The 19,774-nt window shown below is 36.2% G+C and overlaps 1 protein-coding gene across 1 annotated transcript; it reads right to left on the reverse strand.

The window, feature by feature from the left end:
* Nucleotides 1-14,097: 14,097 nt before the first annotated feature.
* On the reverse strand, nucleotides 14,098-17,301 carry LOC109022053 (receptor-like protein EIX2). Its single transcript, XM_035687259.1, has one exon. The coding sequence runs from the start codon at nucleotides 17,299-17,301 to the stop codon at nucleotides 14,098-14,100; it is 3,204 nt and encodes a 1,067-aa protein (XP_035543152.1).
* Nucleotides 17,302-19,774: the final 2,473 nt, after the last annotated feature.

Genomic DNA, 19,774 nt, shown 5'->3' on the forward strand with positions numbered 1-19,774 from the left:
GATTTCGTTAAGAACAATGAAGACCTAGAACAGAGTATTACCTTGGGAAATCGACTCCAGCTGAGTGGATCAGGAGATGAATGGGACGGAAAATGGACTCCAACCCACTTTGCCTCGGAAAAGGGTCGACGATGATGATTTCACAACTCGATGATTAGCCTCGATGGGGCGGAACCGCGTACATAGCTTACGCGAGAATCACTGGTTCGTGAGTTAGCGGTTTCGTTCGGTGGAAGTTGATTTGCTAGGAGAATATAGGGTGTGGACAGTGCTGTAGCCAGAGAGGAATGGAGATGGGTGAAAGTTGGGGGACGAGGAATGAGAAATCGGATTTGGGGGGAAATGTAAACTTTTCGTGGGGTGTTGGCGCCCACGACTTAAAATCAATATTGCGGCGAAATTTTGCGACGCAATATTGATTTATCATTTTGCAGCGGATAAATTCGCCACAATTATCTTTAAAATCGCCACGTAAAAACTAATCTTATTTGCGGCGAATAAATTACGCCGCAAAAAACTTTAAATTCGCTGCAAAAAATAAAATTGAAACCGAACCGCTGGGCCACGAGTGTCGAAGCAAAAATCGCCGTGAAAACTGGGCTATTGCGGCAATGTTAATTCCAGCGGACAAAAAATCGCCACAATAGTCCAGTTTTCTTGTAGTGTATACTAGTATATGAAAACCATACATGAAATAGATATATGCTATCATATTATGTGTATGTATTAATAATATATATAGTCATACAATATATTGTTATTATGGATAAATATCAACTAGTTAAATATTAATTATTTATAAATTTTTAAAATCTTAGAAAATAAAGATTCTACTTGTTAGTTGTACAAATTTAATATTATATTTTTTATTTATCGAATTTATTAATTATTAAATCTTATTCAAAAAGTTAAAAAAAAATAAACAATTCGAGCTCGAGTTAGGAATTTAGCTAATCAAGTCGAGCTCGAACAAAGAATATATAAATAAAAATCTCGAGTTTGGGCTCGAGCTCAAACTCGAGTATTTTGAGTCGAGTCGAGCTCGGCAAGCCAAAGATCGGCTCGACTCGGCTCGATTATAGACCCAGGGTGGGGGGTGCTGCACCCCACACCCTACTCCAACCCTAGCGGGGGACGAGGTTTGCCCTGGGATCCGACCCTGCACCTCGGGGGAGGGACCCCTCATCCAAGTGACAGGAGATGGATTTGGATCTCTAGTGACAGAGAGCGAATCAACACCCTAAAATCATCTAGGGATTCAATTCGAATCGACACCTTAAACTAATTTAGGGTTTCGAATTGAAATCGTAGATTTACAATAATGTTACAAAAGTTCACCAAACAATAAACCTCATACCAATCACACAAATATTTCCACATCACACAAATCATAACTCTATCCTCCAAATTCATTCATTAACTCTTTCCTTCATAATCTAAATCCAAGAACTAAAAATTAATGGGTCCTTGAGATGCTTACAAGTTGAAGACATAGGAGAGTGTAGAGAATCAAGTCAGTATAACTCAATTCAAGGCTGAAGATATTGAAGATCAAAATGTTGAGATATGCAGCAATGGTAATGATCGGAATTACATTGGTGTTATTCAATGGGGACACCAAAGACCAAGTGCCATTTTGGAGTAGGGCAATGAATTCGTTATTCATAGCATCTCGCCAGTGGGCTGATTTGGAGACCTCAGTGTGAGAAGTTGGCTCAATTGCTGGAGATGCAGTTGTTGTTATCAGTGCTCTCGGTAAAGGGTACCGAATACAGCCATCATGTGGTTGCCGAGGCTTATGGATATGATTCTTTGACCTTGTGATCATGGAATGAGTGTTAGTAGAAGCAGGCTGTTCATCCTCGTGCGGTGCATCACCAGAGTTGAGTGCATGGGTTGTTGGCTTGGTAGATGTTCCATGACCCATTCCTGCAGAAATTGAACATAAAGGTGCAAATTCTGTTATTGTGGAAATCAGATTAGGTGTCAATTCCTGTAAACTTGGTGATGGGGAAGAATTTATTTGCAATGGAAGCAAGACAGAGTTGGAAGTTTGAGAAGCGGGGCTTTGGAGTTTATTTTCGGAAGTGTAGGGGAAAAGATTTTCATTGAAAATGACATGCCTTGAGGCATAAACCTTACCAGTAGAGAGATCAAGACACTTGTACCATTGATGACAAAGACTATAGCCAATGATAATGCATGTTTTTGAGTGGAAATTGAGCTAATTGTGATTGTAAGACCTTAAGTTAGGCGAACACGCACATCCGAACACGCATAAATGAGTAATCTGGAACACGGTTATACAGCATCTCAAATGGTGATTTCTGGGCTAAAACAGGTGTTGGAAGCCTGTTTATCACATAAGTTGCAGTTTGAAAGGCTTCTTCCCAATATATCATTGGGAGATTTGAATGTGCTAACAGGCTTAAACCAACTTCGACAATGTGTCGATGTTTTCTCTCAATAGAATCGTTTTGTTGATGGGTATGTGGGCAAGCTAGGCGATGATTAATGACAGTGTTTTTAAAATATGTGTTTAACCGTCTATATTCGCCACCCCAGTCGGATTGGATGGCTTTGATTTTTCTTTTAAAATGGTTTTCCACATATTTTTGGAAATTAAGGAAAACGTGTTCCACATCGGATTTGAGTTTAAGAGGAAATAACTAAAGAAACTTGGAATAATCATCCAGAAAACTCACATAATATTTAGCACCAGTGGTGGAAGCAAAGGAAGCAGGTCCCCAAACATCAGTAAAAATTCAATCCAAAGGTTTTGAAGAAACAAAAGTAGATAACTTAAAGGGCAAATTATGGCTTTTAGCCATTTGACAATCATGCCGCACATTGTGCAATTTATTTTTCGCTACTGGAAGGTTGAAAGTGGAGAGAACTTTGTGAACGGTGGGACTAGAAGCATGGCCAAGTCTACGATGCCAATTTTGAAATAAAACTCGAATACTAGAGTGTGCTTGAGGTAGACTTGTTTTGGTGGTGAAACTGTAGAGGCCATCACTGAGATGTCATTGATGAAGGACCTTCCCCAAATAATCCTTCACAAGAAAGAAGTGAGCATGAAATTCAGAATAGACATTATTGTCAATACAAAATTGTTGAACAGATATCAAATTCTTTTGAATCTCAGGAACTAAAAGGACTTGGTTAAGAACAAAGGTGGATGAGTTAGTGTGGAATTGAGAAGAACCAGTTTTAGAGATATGCAAACCTTGACATTTCCCACTTGAACAGTATCGAAACCATTACAATGTCTTCATGACATTAGAGGTATTTTTCTCGATATTATCTCAACTCTTTTTGTTAGAATTTTTGGACAAGAGCGAATTCAATGTTTATTCTATTATTCCCTATTTAATGTGTTAGGAGGTTTGAATAGTGAGTTGAGTTGAGATGAGTGTTGAAAGTTGAATAAAATATTGTTAGAATATAGTTTTTTAATATTATTTTTATTTTGAGATTTGAAAAAATTAAATTATTTATTATATTTTGTTTAAAAGTTTAGAAAAATTGTAATGATTAGATGAGTTGAGATGAATTCATTATCTAAACAAGGCTAAGTGCTTCATTTTTCATCCAACCACTTTTTGTATTCAAAATTTACATGCTAATATAATTTAATGTGATTCATAAGATCTACTTTATAATAAAAACAATTTTATAATTTGATGGATCATGTCAAGTCCCGTCAATATGTAGATTTCTTGTATAAGATTTTAATATATTATCACGAGAGTATTCAGTGAATTTCTTTTTCCGTTTCCTTGGCTACTAATATATATTTACACAGTGAGATCTTCTTCTTGTCCTGATATTGAAAATAGTTTAAACTGCTAATAATACCTAAATTTCGTATTCTAAGATATATACTAAACCAAAATGCCATGTTGCAAATAAGTAATACACACTCAGTCAAATAGAAGCTCATGACAAGTGGATGTTTTTACTTAATTAAAACACAAATCATATCATTAAACCAAAAGTAGGGAACTAAAATGTAGAAGCTTAGACCCAATCGTTGTGTTTATTTTTCTTCTCTGATCAAATAAGTGCTTAGCCTTATTCGGGGGAGGGACCAGTTCCCACGTGCTATGACGCATGAGAGCAGTGAGCTCTTCGGACATGGCTGTTCTCCAGTGTGGCTCACGAAGAGCCTGTCCCACACAAGTTGGTTCAATGGTGCTAGGAATGGGATGGTTGGTTGTTGAATGTAATTGTTTGGGTTTATGAATGTTATTCATTGACCGAGTGGTCATGGAGTGAATTCGTGTGGGCTGTTGTGCAGGTGAGTCACAGAGAGTAGGTGCGGTGCCAGGAGACAAATCGGTGTTGTGAGCGAGTGGAATTTCATGCGAATCTGATGATTGTGGCTCAATAACATGCGATGCAATGGAATTAGGGCATGAGGATGCATAATTGAAATTTTGGGAATTAAGAGAAGAGGAGGGAGCGGCGTTACCTGGAGGTGATGCGAAGGAGTTCTCCCCTGCCGAAATCACTGGTGAAGGCTGTGGAATGCATGAAGAGACTCCATGAATGGGTGCAGCACTTGCCGAGGACAACGAAGAGGATGGATGTGCAGAGAGACCATTTCGAGTTTCATCAAACAGAACATGCCGAGAGTGATACACTTTATTGGTTGATGGATCAATGCACTTGTAGGCATTTTGGGCCAAAGAATAGCCCACGAAGAGACAAGGAACAGATTTGGGCTGCATTTTGTTTGTGTTATACGGTTTAGTGAGTGGAAAGCATAAACAACCAAATTTTTTTAGTTTCAAATAATTTGGTGGTTGTTTAAATAGTGCTTCAAAAGGAGAGATATTTTGAAGAAGAGGAGTTGGTTGACGGTTTATAAGATATGCCGCAGTGGAAAAAGCATGGGGCCAATATTTCAAGGGTAGGGAGGGATCATGTAATAGAGTGAGGCCCGTTTCCACTAGGTGACGGTGACGATGCTCGGAAACACCATTTTGTTGCGGTGTATGAGGAGCGGTTGTGAGGTGGCTGATTCCATGAATTGAGGAATAATTTTTTAGAGCCACAAATTCACCGCCATTATCCGAATAGATGGTTTTGATTTTGGATTGAAATCTGGTTTCAACAAGATGTTTAAATTGAGGAAATATTGTGCTAACACCAGATTTTGTTTCCATAGGATAAAACCAAATATATTTTGTGAAGTGATCAACCAAAATGAGATAATAACGTGATCCATCAATGCCAATAGAATTGGAGGGTCCCCAAACATCAGTATAAATTAAATCAAGAGGAGCATGACTTTGAAGACTATTTTGTCGAAATGGAAGTTTGTGGGCTTTATTAACGGAACAAGAATTACAAAGATGTGAAACATTTTCTTTTTTTATTGGAAGAGAAAAAGAGTTGACAAGTTGTTGGACAATTTTATGAGATGGATGTCCAAGATGTTTGTGCCACCCATCAACGGAGGTCCTTTCATGCATGTTGGCAACCATTTTTTGAGAAGACTGCACCATTGACTCCGGAAGGGTGTAAACACCATTTTCACACGCACCTTTGAGTAGAACCGTCCCCGTGGTCTGATCCTTAACAAGAAAAAAAAGAGGATGAAACTCCACAAAAACATTATTGTGGGTAGTAAAGTTATGGACGGAGATAAGATTTTTTTTAATATTTGGAACACAAAGAGTATCATTTAAATGAAAGGTACGTGTGGGGGTGTGAAAAACCAATGAACCAATGTGAGAGACAGGCAAACCTGAACCATCACCAATGACAACCTCATCCGTGCCATCATATTCAGAATGAATAGATAATTTAGCCAAATCACCAGTGATATTGTGAGAGGCTGCCGAGTCTATAAGCCACTTTGTTTCTTGAGCTGGTGAAGTGGAGATACAGTTTGCCGTAGCTCCAGGAAATTGAAGACGAGGGCAATATTTAACAGTATGGTCCAACTGCTCACAAAGTTGACACTTTGGTGTGTAACGCCTCTGGCCATTGGGCTTAGTCTTCCTATTGTCATGTGGGCCGCTATTATTTCGGTACTGGGCCAAGGAGTTTGCATTCTGGGAGGCTCCATTATTGCGATCAGAACTATGCGATTTTGAGGAGCCCTTAGAGAGATGACCTCCAGAGGAAGAACTGGAACCCGATCTCCTATTAGAGTAGTTGGCGGAGGCTACCAGCTGCTGAGAGGAGACTTCAAGGTGGCGTAGATATGCATCGTGACCCACCAGAAGGTCATGTAACTCCTCGAAGGTGAGTGGGCGTTCCCGTGCGCGAATAGGAGCAGCAATCTCACGGAAATCAGCACCTAGACCATTGAGGATGTAAAGCGTTAAATCATCTTCAGAGATGGGATGATTGATGAGGGAGATTTCATCTGCGAGGGATTTGACAGTGTGCAGGTACTCTTGAATCGTCTGGCTTCCCTTCTTGATCAGAGTTAGTTCCTCTTTAAGCTGCATTGCTCTAGTCCGAGACTTGCTGGCATACATTGTGTGCAATTTGTGCCATGCTTCTTGGGAGGTTTTGGCAATGGAAATGAATGGAGTGATGGTGGTGGTTGTGGATGCCATAATGGCACTGAGGATAAGCTTATCTTGTCTTATCCAGTGAGTTCTTTGGTGAGCGGAAGTGGAGGAATCATGAAGATTAGGGCAGGGCTTATCACCGGTAACATAATCAATGAGATTATATCCAATGAGTAGGGCTTCGAATTGGGCACGCCATTGAGGGAAGGTAAAGGGTGTGAGTTTTTCATTGATTTGGGATGTAATGTTGAGAGCAATGAGAGGAATTTCAGTTGAAGAGGGTGGGGTTGTGATCGGATTATGGGTATTTTCAGATTGGGGGATTGAATTCTCGGTGGAGGATGGCTCTCCTGATACCATGATAGAGTTTGAAAAATGTAAATCACAGAAAATTCTTAAGAAGATTCTTATTTCTGTCGAGTGAAAAACACCACACACATTTCTATTGATTTCATCAAAATATATACAAGTGTACAGATTCTATTATAGGAAAGAAAGCTAAACTTAAGCCTATAATTACAGAGCATTTACTCGAGATTCATCTAGCTGTTACAGAGGATTTGCCAGCTGTTACATGCACATTTTCAGCCTGTAAAGCAGGTATTGTGATCTTGATCTTGATTTGCTTGATTTGAGGAGTCTTCCCTTATAATACACACTCAGTCAATTAGAAGCTCATGACAAGTGGACGTTTTTACTTAATTAAAACACAAATCATATCATTAAACCCAAAGTAGGGAACTAAAATGTAGAAGCTTAGACCCAATTGTTGTGTTTATTTTTCTTCTCTGATCAAATAAGTGCTTGGTCTTTGTTCAACGTTTGAGTACTAGCTACATGGTCTTCCAAGGAGTACTTTCCAAAGGAAAATTATTAGATACTCGATCCTAAAGTTCGGATTATGTGTTACTACTCTCATCTTTTCACAATATAACTTGTAATTAAAATTATTTATGTAAGTGGGAGTGGAAAAAACAGAGGCCATCATTGAAGAACTTGGAAATCCTCGAGAGGGGAAGGACTTGTTAATATGGACCCCTGCCATAGATGGGCAATTCTCTGTTAGGAACGCATGGTACTGTCTGCGAGTGAAGGCTCCCGAGTCCCCAGGCTCGGCATGGGTGTGGCATGAGTTCTTACCAAAAAAGATGTGGATTATGGTCTGGAAAGCTTGGAACAATTGCATTAGCGTGGATGACAGACTTAGGAGGATTGGGATTACAGTGGTCTCTAAATGCGATTGTTGCACTGGAGGAGGATATGAGGATATTTAAACCATGTCTTATATGCTGGAGATTTCGCTCAACAGATATGGAGAAAATGTGCACAAGCCTTCGGCGTCCCGTTTCGAGAGTACGTTACATGGAAAGAAACGTAGTTGTCAACGAAACTCCGTGTACTTATTCGCACGGACAAGCTCAATATGCCATATTTACGTATTAGATAGCGTGGGCCCTGTTTTTTGTAATATTTGGAAATCCGTTGAAGCCGTAGTGCATCCTCTGCTTTTGGTCTTACCGTGGGTACTCTGCTTTTGTAGGGGTCCCATACTCTGAGATTTCAATTTTGCAGTCTATTCCTCTTAATTAATTAATTATTGTGTCATTTTTCTTCTCTCAATTAAGTGCTTGATGTTTCATCCAACTACTTTTCGTATTCATTTTTCTTCCCTCAAGTAATTACTTGAGAACAATTGTCGGACACTTTCTTGAATGTCTAGAAATTAACTCATCTCACCAAAAAATTGTTTTTATTATATCTGCTTTTACATTTAGTTTTTATATCCAAGTCCTACATGTTTTCATTACAAGAAGTACTGCTAAGTCTGTACAGAAATCTTATACATAAAAGTCTACACGTTGATGTGGTTTAATGTTATCAGATCTACTTCAAAAAAAAAAGAAAAAAAAGTTTTGCAATATAATAGATCATATTAAATCACGTCAATTTATAAATTTCTTACGTAAAATTTTTGTGTGTAGACCGAACTTTCAATTCTTATCACAGTCACGTTATTAATGGAAAATTAAGACACAAATAAGAGGTACCAAGATTTCATCTTCTAGGTTTGTCTGGTTTTTAAAAGGGCAAAGGAAACAGAAAAGTTGGATTTGTAAGAAAAAAGAGAGTGACGGTGCAGTGAAAGAGAGAGAGAGAGAGAGAGAGAGAAAACATATATGAAATTTTAGCTTTTTTCATGACTACTTCTATAAATGATTAGAATTTATTTGTGATCCGATTTTAATGAAATTTACTAATACTTACGTAGTGATCAGATCTTCCTTATTATATTTTGGGCGGTTTTTATTTTTAATCACATACAAATTTATTGTGATTAGTTGGTGCGATTGAATGGTAGAATTAATGGTTGGGAGTGCTCTGAACTACAAGTATATGAATAATTGACACTACAAGAATATAGGGTTTTTGAAACCAATTCATGATTTCCGTCGCTAATTAAAAGGGCAAAGGAAAGAAAAATTGATGCTGAAACTTATTTTCTGTGTCCAACTTACACTCATCGCAAGTTTCCGTCGCTAATTAAAGGTGATTTTAGGGAAAACAAACAGTTCTGCATCTTTTGTGTCCACAATTTGATCCTTCAGTGTCATTTTTCCTCGACACAAAAAATATGCCTCATCATCGTACTTAAATGGCGATTCGAATCCGTTGCAACATTATAACTGTACAATTGACGATACATATTGTTTTAGCAACAATTATTTTCGACGCAAATTGATTATAGTGTTTTTGCAACCATTTCATTTTCATCCCTATAGAAATTGACGCTAATACATTATTTTTTGTATCAAATTTAAACTTGTCGCAACTTACCGTCACTAAAGTTGAGATTGGGACAATGAACAATTGTTTTTCTTTTGCGGCAACTATTTGGTAGTTTTGCATCATTTTTTTCTTGACGCAAAAAACTATTTGCTTCATCATCATACCGTAAGTGTCGACTCGAATTCGTCACAACATTATAAATGTATAACTGCGACGATACTTATTGTTTTTGCGATGATTACTTCCACTGCCATAGGAGAACTTTGTACAAATCCCCCTGGAAGCTTGCAAGTCCCCCAAAACTTCCTCCAATTTCAAACACAACCCTAATTTCATTGAGAGGGTTTTGATTGAGCGCGATGCTCCTTCCCAATCTCCTCACATGATTTCGATTGCTGAATTCACTTCTTTCATGATTAGCGGTGCTGTCAAAAGAAACTCCACAGAGATGGTACATCCTCAATAGTTCGGAAGATTGATGAACTCGAACTTGGTACATCCACAGAGATGGTACTCCACCGAGATGGTACGTCCTCAACAATTCGACATGCTTGATTTTCATGGCCGTTGCAACTTTCGTTTGGTTTTGTAACTGTAAATACATTTCCTTGTAACTGTAATACATTTCCCTATTTTTTTTTCCACTCCTATATTAATCCACGCAATGCTCTTCCCATTCCTTGTTCATCATAAGTCTGCACCGCTCGAGCATTTTGCAAAAACACCCCAAAAGTTACCCCTGCACGACTTTTCTCTCTATTTCTCACCTCTTCATGCTTTGGCCATTTGATTCCTCCTACCAAATCCTTTTTTAATCACAATAAGAGAATTCTCAAGCCATCAATTTTGTTTTGACATAGGGATTTCGGTATTGGGTCTCCATAGGTTAAATGTTTGGTCCCTGTTGGTTTTCATTACATCCATGTGAGTATCACGTGGTTCACTATAATCTTTGTTCATCTCCATAATGTTTGGTCCCCATTTGTTTGAGTTCCCCTTGCATTGAAAATAATGTTTATGGTTGATAAGTGTATTGAACATAATGCTTTGTTCATCACGTGGTTCACCATAATCTCAATTTGGGAGGTATTTTGGGTCTCATTTTCGTGTTTTAAAGAACCCCAATCACTATTGAGTGATGTTTGTACTTAGGAAAGTCATGAAAAATGCATGGAGTTTGAACTCCCACCTTGGCAAAGAATGCACACCAAGTGCTCGATAAAATGCCCAAATGGTGCAATTTGTTGCATTTACATATTTTTTTCTCATTTAACCATCACACATTGGACTTTCATTGATCATAAACGGTATTCTCACAAGTATATGCATGTAGATCATTTCATCTAAGGCATCCAAAATGAGACATCTCATTTTAGGCATGTTAGGCATCTTGGGTCTCATAAACATTGCATGCATTCATTGGGTCATTCACGTCACTCTTGCACACAGTGTCTAATGCTTATTATTGTGTGGACTATCTACAAAGTGCTACCATGTCTCTGCGTGTGCATCCCCTGCAAAATGCTCTTGCTCCTACCTAAGCACAATTCTACGATGCTCTGGCTAGGGAACTTTACGCTCAAAACTTCTCTCATCACACTCTGATTGTTGAGCGTGAGATTTCTCTGAGTGAGCTTCACAAGACCATAGTGCCTCGCATTTTTTTGTCTTTTCTGTGCATGTTGTTAACCACTAGTCATCCCTCCCTTTCTGTGGAGTTGGTTTAGGAATTTTACTCCAATATTCATGCCATCTCGGAAGACGACTCATTTGGAGTTAGCTTATGTAACATCCAATTTCGAGTAACTTCGGGCATGTTAGCTGACTTACTTAACGTCCCTCGTGTGACCAACCCCCTTATCCCTATGCTTCCACTTCTACTCCCAGTAAGGCCGCCATTGCCACTTTCTTATGTGGGCATAAAATTAATTGGGATGGTAGGATACAACTTCTTAATAGTAATGTTATTCATTTCAGAAAGTAATGAATATAAGGAAGAAATAAAAAGAATATCTAATATGACTTTATCAATCGTATTCTTAACAAGCACAGAAGGAGTCTTAAAGCAAACATTATCTTGGCAAACATGTGCATTATTAAGCTCATACTTTATCTTTATTTGAGATCTATTAGTAGAAAATAATTTTTCAGAAGATTTTTCATAATACTTACTAGGAATTATTCCTTTTTGGATACAATTCATATCCGATCCAGAATCAATCATAGCAATAAGAGTGAATTCTTTTTTTTATTTTTTATTTATTAGCAGGCATTGGTTAAATGTGACAATATTTCTTGTATCTCTATGTTTTTGGTGCGTTTACCTGTTTGTTAAGTGATTGCATAAATATTCCAGCTTATCAGAGATTGTATTTGTACTTGGCAATTTTACGTGCGATCTGTCAAGACTGGGTTCATGTATAGGTTAGAGGATTTTTCACATAAATTTTGAAGGAAGAGATTGTTAATGTGAAATGAGTGTGTTGGCATATTCATGTGACAACATGTGTTAAAGTTTGTTGTAACTTGTTCAGTGTTGAGTGGCTGAAGAAAATTGATAAAATGAAAAGGGATTGAAATTAGCTCAACATGGCTCGGGCTAAGCATCATACAAAAAGTTTGCTCGACCTGTGCTCGTTTTGTTGCTCGAGTAAAACTCACGTAGAGAATTCGCTCAGCCCTCACTCAACTTGGTGCTCAAGCAAAAGCTCATATCGAGAGTGTGGTTGACACTCACTCGACATAGAGCTCGAGAAAAACTCACACAGAGAGTTTGCTCGACACCCGCTTAACATGACGCTCAAGTGGTAACCCAGATAGAAAGTTCTTGCAACATGCGCTCGACTCATGACTTGAGTGAAACTTGAATACAACGTGCGCTTGACATTCACTTGACAACTTGCTCGAGCGAATGTTAAAAACTATGACTTTGACTAGGGTTTTAGCATTGTGTCCCATTGTGGCTCTAAAAGGAAACTTGTTTGTTCCTTCATAGGGCAAGCACGTACAGAGCAGATAGAGAGCTAAGAAAGAGAGAAAAATATTTCATTCCATATACTTCATTTTTCTCTTGAAATCAGATCCCCATTCTATTATGGTTGAGGTCAACTACTGCTACATCAGTTTGTGCAAATGTTCTTTGGCAAGAAGGGATTCCAGAGCTGCTGTTGAAGCGGAGATTGAGAGGTTCTTGTGGTGAACCTATAGAAAGGCTAGAGTTTCGGAGTTGCATATGTGCAGAGATTGAGTGGGTCACTCAGGATGTTGCAAGCCAGATTTAGCTAGTACAGTGGTCTTGTGAGTGTTTCTAAATTGTTTATAACAAATTAAATTTCTATAGTGAATTTAGGTGGTGATCTATAGTGAATTTTAGGTGGTGACTAACACTTGGAGTGGTTTTAGATTTTGACCTTGTTCTTCATTTGAGTTTCCATTTTGTAAGCAAATTTTTGTGTTGATTACTTTTCTATGCTTTGTTTTAGTGATTGATTGCTTGTTTGATAACATTTTTAAATAGTGTAGTAAAATTGAAAAACCCCTCTAGATGTTGTGTTAGGTTAGAACCATTGATTTTTCAAACCTTTTACCTGATAATATCCAATACAAAAGTAAATGCAACTTTTACAAATTACAAAAACAATTCTTAAAAAATTATGCTCGGACAAGTTTTCAACTTTTCCGATCCATTTTCACAAACTTCATTACAAAATTTATTTTTAAAAATAATTTAAAATCTTCTTTCATTTTCGAAAACCCAATCTAAGACAATTATGAAAATTCTCAAATATTCTCTAAACATTCCATAACTTATAACATGTCCATAATTTCTACTTTTCTCGAAAGACAATCAATAGAAGGAGAAAAGTAAAGTTTGGTCCACCGAACTAGCTTGTTTAATTTACATAGTTCCGTATTGCCCAGAAAAGCAAAAGCTTTGAGAATCTGAAGTTGAACTCCAATTGGAATTTTGCCTGAGAAGTTGTTAATTTGTCTTCTTGGAATCGATGGACATGATTAATGACAAAGATTGTTGTAATATTTATAAAAGAAGAAAATCATAACTAACATGCAAGATTGATCAATTATAGAATATAAAAAGTGGCTAGTTTGCAGTTTAAATTTAAAATTACATCCATTGAAAAATACTTAGAAATAATTAGTCTAAGATACAATAATTGTATTTTGATCGACACAAATTACAATATACTGAACAAAAAAAAGTACAACTAATCCACTAGCTTATTGAAATGATGTAGCTGTCTCGCCTGCTAGCTGGAACATTGGTAAATGAACAAATATTAGTTTTGAATAGTAAAACAACATTAATATTAAAAAGTATATCAAAAATTTAAACTACAAATTAAAATCAGCTCACATGATAAGCATTCACACAGCTTGTTAGATCAAAACCTACCCATTTTGAACAAAAGGGACAAATAAAAAGAGCGGACTAAAATAATTTTGCATAACATATACCTCATGAACTGACTTACTAAAGCCAAATTCGACATAAGAATATGCAAAAACTAATATTTCCTATATAATCTACGGTTTAGGAGATTTTTAACATATAAAGACGTGCCAATAATTATATATTCATACCATATGCTAACATCGCACATATATATGGTAATATATGTATATTCATACTATATGTGGTGACGTGTATCACTGGCTAATTTACGAGTATGAATATAATATACAAGAAAAAGACTTTTACCTTAAAGTTGAACTTTACAAAGTGAGCATACATAGAGCTGCTGCCACGTGTAGCCTATGCTAATATCATTCGAGCATTGGAAATGAGACCCTTCATTATATACCGTATGTTTAGCACTGAAATGCAACACACACCCCAAAATCCAACAATGAATCCGAGAGTTGCAGCAACATAAAATCCTTTAGTTATAAATCCATCATCATCATCATTTTCCTTCTTGTGGCCCCGAGTGTTAATGTAATTTGGATGAAGATCTTCTAAACACTCGTTTGGAAGTGGAGAGCCACATAGTTTAGGATTTCCCAAAAATGCAGAAGCATCGCGGCTTTGTATTTGAGTTCCTGTTGGGATTTTTCCTAATAAGTTGTTGGCGGACAAGTCCAACAAGTTGGAAATGCTGATTGGAATTTCACCATAAAGTTGGTTTCTAGATAAATCAAGAGACTGCAAATTTCTCAACAAACCGATCCTCGGAGTGATTAATCCAGATAAATTGTTTCTCGATAAATTCAAGGCAACTAGTTCTGTAAGATTAGTAATTCCTTCTGGAATCTCTCCATGTAATTTGTTATTTGAAAGATCAATCATCTTCACAAGTCCCAAGGAATTTTTGAACACAAACTCTCTTCCTTTCCATACCAAGGATGCATACTCTATATAAGATCCTCTTCCCATAATATACACGTATATGGCACTTGAATTTGTATCCATGGTACGAGACATTGCAGTCAAATTGTAGATACATTCTGGAATAGTTCCCTCGATCTTGTTCAACGAAAGGTCCAAGATTTGAATATGTGATAGAAGACATATGTTTAAAGGCAACCTTCTGTAAAGCTGATTAGATCGTAGGTTAAGAATAACCAAATTTGGTAGACTATTACCAATCCATGGAGGTACCATTCCATTCAAGTTATTTGCTCCCAAGTCAATGGTTATCAACTCGCTACAATTCTGAAGGGACATCGGTATATTTCCAACAAATCCATTGTTGCTTAAATGCAAAAGTTGAATCGAGACGAGGGAGCCGATTGAGTCTGGTATTTTCCCATAGAAATTGTTGTTGGCCAAATTAAGAACAACCAAGTCACGAATATATGTCCAGCAATTTGGAAGCTCTCCAGACAATGTATTGTTTGAGAGGTTTAAAGAATCCAATAACGTTGGAGTATTGAGTTTACATAGGAAGGAAACTGGTCCAGAAAACCTATTATTCGATAGGTCTAGTGACGACACATTCGATGGAAAAGGTGGTATTGAACCATCAAAACGGTTGGCGCTTAAATCTATAATAGCAAAGTCACTAAGTCTGGATGATGAAAAGTCTGGCAAGTTCCCATGTAACTGATTGTTATACATATTTAAATAGAATAACATGGGGGGGAAGTCCCAAAACCAAGCAGGGATAATGTCAGAAATTCCAGCATTAGAAATATCAAGCCTGTTATAATTCTTTTGACTTTGAAGCCACTTTGGGAAAGCTGATCCCAATCTGCAAGAGCTCAAATAAATAACATCCAGTTGGAATGGAGGAACCCAATCATAGCTAAATCTCAAAATCAAAGAATTGAACCCTAAATATAACTCTTTGAGTTTGATGAGATTTGAAAAATGGGCTTCAGTGATCACCCCTGTAAGGGAATTCTCAGAAACATTCAACGTCTGAAGATTGGATAGGTTTCCAATACTCTCCGGCAATGACCCCGTGAATCTATTATTGCTTATTTGAAACTTCTGCAAGGAGTCCACCAAGCAACCCGACACATTACTCATAAATTCATAAAGGTTTCCACTAAGATTGTTATACGAAAGAGTCAATGACTCTAAGGCGCATAAATGCCAAAAGGATTTTGGAATGCCACCAACAAGTTGATTTCTCGCAAGATTTAGTGTTTGAAGAGAATTTAGGCTACCAAAACCATCTGGAATGGAGCACTGTAACCCGCTAGTATAACTGAGGTCAAGATCAACAAGGCTTGTAGTAGAGTTGAATAACCATTGAAATACGAAGCAAGTTAGATAATTCTTCCCAGAGAGATCAAGGAATAGAAGTTGTGATGAGGAATTAGAATTGGAAAGCAATTGAGGGGTAGTTGTGGAGAGACTGCAATCACGTAGACTCAAGTGTATCAAAGAAGGGAGCATCATAATCTTATTGGGCCAATTGAATACCTGGTTGAGGTTAACACCACTTAAGTCCAAGTGTGTTAAGGATGGAAGATAAATTAACCAATTAAGATTCTGTGACTCCATCAAATCATAATTGTAAGAAAGATCTAGAAATAGAAGTTGTGATGAGGAATTAGCATTGATGGAAAGCAACTGAGGAGTTGTTGTGGAGAGATTGCAACTGGAGAGACTCAAGTGTATCAAAGAAGGGAGCATCATAACCTTATTGGGCCAATTGAGTACCTGGCTAAGGTTAACACCGCTTAGGTCCAAGTGTGTTAAGGATGGAAGATAAATTAACCAATCAAGATTTTGTGCCTCCATCAAATCATAATTGTAAGAAAGATCTAGAAATAGAAGTTTTGATGAGGAATTAGCATTGATGGAACGCAACTGAGGAGTCGATGTGGAGAGACTACAATCGATTAGACTCAAGTGTATCAAAGAAGGGAGCATCATAACCTTATTGGGCCAATTGACTACCTGCATGAGGTTAACACCGCTTAGGTCCAAGTGCATTAAGGATGGAAGATGAATTAACCAATCAAGATGATGTGCCTCCGTCAGATCAAAATTCATGCTGAGATCAAGAGAAATCAATCCCAGGAGATTTCCTAACTGTTGTGGAATGGTTCCGGCTATAAAGGTATATGAAAGATTGAGATGTTGTAATTTAGTGAGTGAGCCAACAAAGTTTGGGAAAGGTTTCTCAGAAAAGTTATTGTAACTTAAGTCCAGATAAGTCAAATACTGCAATCCAAGTAATGAAGAGCTTATCTCACCTTCTAGATGTTTAGTTGCAGGTTCAACATACCACCAATCTGATCGTAGATGAAGCGTAACAACATGACCTGTTTTGTTGCCGCATTTAATTCCTTCCCACTTGCAACAATCTTCACCACTGTCCCAAGAAGATAGCCAATGGGAACGATCTACAAGGTGTTGTTTGAATTGGAGGAGTGCTTGTCGTTCCTCCTCTATGCACCTGACTTTAGAATCATGCAAATCAAAACTAAATCCAAGTTTTGTTGCATTACAAGATAAGAGTCCAAATACTAGAAGCAGAAAATGGAGATAAGAAGCTCTCATTGTTTTACTTTCGATTTAGAACACTGACAAGATCAGATATTCTATCTTAATGCAAGTCTTGGTTTGGATATCCCAAAGAGAACTACTCGATTTATATTTATACTAGTTTAATGAATGTAGGTCTAGAAAGATTTTCCCAAGAACAAAAATAAAGTAGTTTGAAACCGTGTGGGGCATGAACTTCTAGGACCTACATGATGTGGCTAACAAACCACTATTAAAATGACGAGATAACAGAAAAAGTGACGAGATATAATTCCCGACAACTGCCCAAATCAAATTCCATGCTCCATACTATTAAATTAATTAATATGGTTTAACATATAGTCGATGATGGTATTGCATATACATCCATTTACCTTGCCGTATCATTCACGTACGTCTTAATTATAAATTTTGCAAATTTAATTTGACTTCAAACACTTTTTTCTTGGAAAAAAAAAGTACTTATTAAAACATTCAAATTATTACAGTTATTCTCTAAATTAAAATATTGTAACATTTGTAAACTCTCCGGTCCCTATATTTTCACCTTAATTGCGCACATTTCATCCTTGAAAATCAGTTTATAAAATCCAAGAAAATCTTGAAAATCCCATAATATTATGAAAAAAAGAAAGAAATATCTCAAACTTCATGACTATCTTGACATCTGAGGTCTTTTACTCAAATATTCAGAGTCTCGATCGAGTGGTTATCTCATCTTTCCTTACAAGTCAATTTGCGTGTAACATTATAAGGTCAATTATTTCTGGAACATAACAAAATCTTGGAATTTTAAATTTAAGAAAAATTCAAAGTTTCTATTACATTTAAGATTATATTTAGAGCATTCTCAATGGTTTCTTTATCCTTTCCTTCAAAATACATTACTAAAATCTTCTTTTTCTATTTAAATACTGATTTTTACAATAGATCATACATAACCTTATGTATTTTTTTTATATCATTTAATATTATTTTTTTAATTTTTTTATTCATTTCAAATATTTCTTCTAACCACCAATAAATTTGAAAAGGAGAGAGAAAATAATTAAAAATGTTTTAAAGTTGTAAACAGTATTGTCTACATCTAGAGGATTACAGTAGTAAAATGTAAAATAAAGATCAAAATATAAAATTCATTGGAAAGGTCTTTTGATCAATTTTCTTTATATTTTACAGAAAAATGTATTTTGTATGAGCCATTGTGAATGCTCAAGAACCTAAATGTATATTTTTATTATATTTGTCTAGAAAAGTAACGTTTTTAAAATGAGTAATGAGGGGTTGCAACATTAATGTAATCTCATCATCATTATCTACCTAGACCGTCTGAATCTTATAACTTTTCTGGACTCCAATATCATCATTTGAGAAAGTTTCCACATAATTATTTCCTTCTGGTAAAATGTTTTCATAAAGTACTTGGCCTTACGTTAAAACCGACATTTTACCAGATAAACCGACATATTTTACCAGGTAAACCGACCACATAAACCGACATGGGTTAAGACTTTAACGTAAGGCCAAGTACTTTATGAAATGTCGGTTTATCTGGTAAAATATGTCGGTTTTAACGTAAGGCCAAGTACTTTATGAAAACATTTTACCAGAAGGAAATTATGTGGAAACTTTCTCAAATGACAGTCAACACATATATAGACAGAGAAAAGAACATTAATTGGACCAATTGAGTAAATTTACGTCTAGCAGAAGGCTAACCTTTTGAAAATTTTCAGCAAAAGTAAAGGAATTATGACAGGAATTGTTGTTTTTACACACTGAAAAAAAATTACTTTCCTTGTCATGTGTCGATTTCATACGGTAGCTAGAACAAATGCTGTAGAAGATTTTCTTTTAGTGATGCAATCATCTAGGATATTGAGTAATATTAGAAACAATCATAGAGTATGTAAGTGCTATATAATCGTTTTAAAAAAAATTGATGCTTATTATTAAAAAATTAATTTTTTTTTTTATATAAATCTCGTATTTACTCATTTATTTCAAAAGAATTGAACGGTATTTGAGACTGTAAATATTATTTTCCGGCCTTAATGGCAGTCAAAGAACATACTCCACTTTCTTTCTTTTTTGAAACATACTCCACTTGCTGTCGATTCTAACCTTTTTCTTCTATTTCTTTTGCTTTTGCTTTTTATCTTTAATGGTTTGTAATTAATTAGCTTTGTAGGAATTCATGATATATATAAATTTATCATTTCCAGACTTCCCATCTTAATTATTAATTTAAAAATAATTAAAAAAGAAACAAAAGAAATTTATTTTACCGGCCCCGGCCTTTATCACGACTACTTTTTCAATATGTAATTTTACAAGTATCGAAACTATATTAATCTTGATTTTATTTAAAAAAATTATTAAAATTAATTTTGTAATTGTAATTTTTAAATGAAATCGATTTAAAGAAAATATTTAAAGGAAATGAAAGCTGATCTTTAATAATTGAATCAATAAGAAAAAGAACTTC

This window comes from Juglans regia, unplaced genomic scaffold, assembly GCF_001411555.2.
Source record: "Juglans regia cultivar Chandler unplaced genomic scaffold, Walnut 2.0 Scaffold_94, whole genome shotgun sequence".
NCBI classification, from domain to species: Eukaryota; Viridiplantae; Streptophyta; class Magnoliopsida; order Fagales; family Juglandaceae; genus Juglans; species Juglans regia.

Coding starts and splice junctions, on each gene's coding strand:
- LOC109022053 (XM_035687259.1), bottom strand. CDS start 17,301: ATGAGAGCTTCTTATCTCCATTTTCTGCTTCTAGTATTTGGACTCTTA.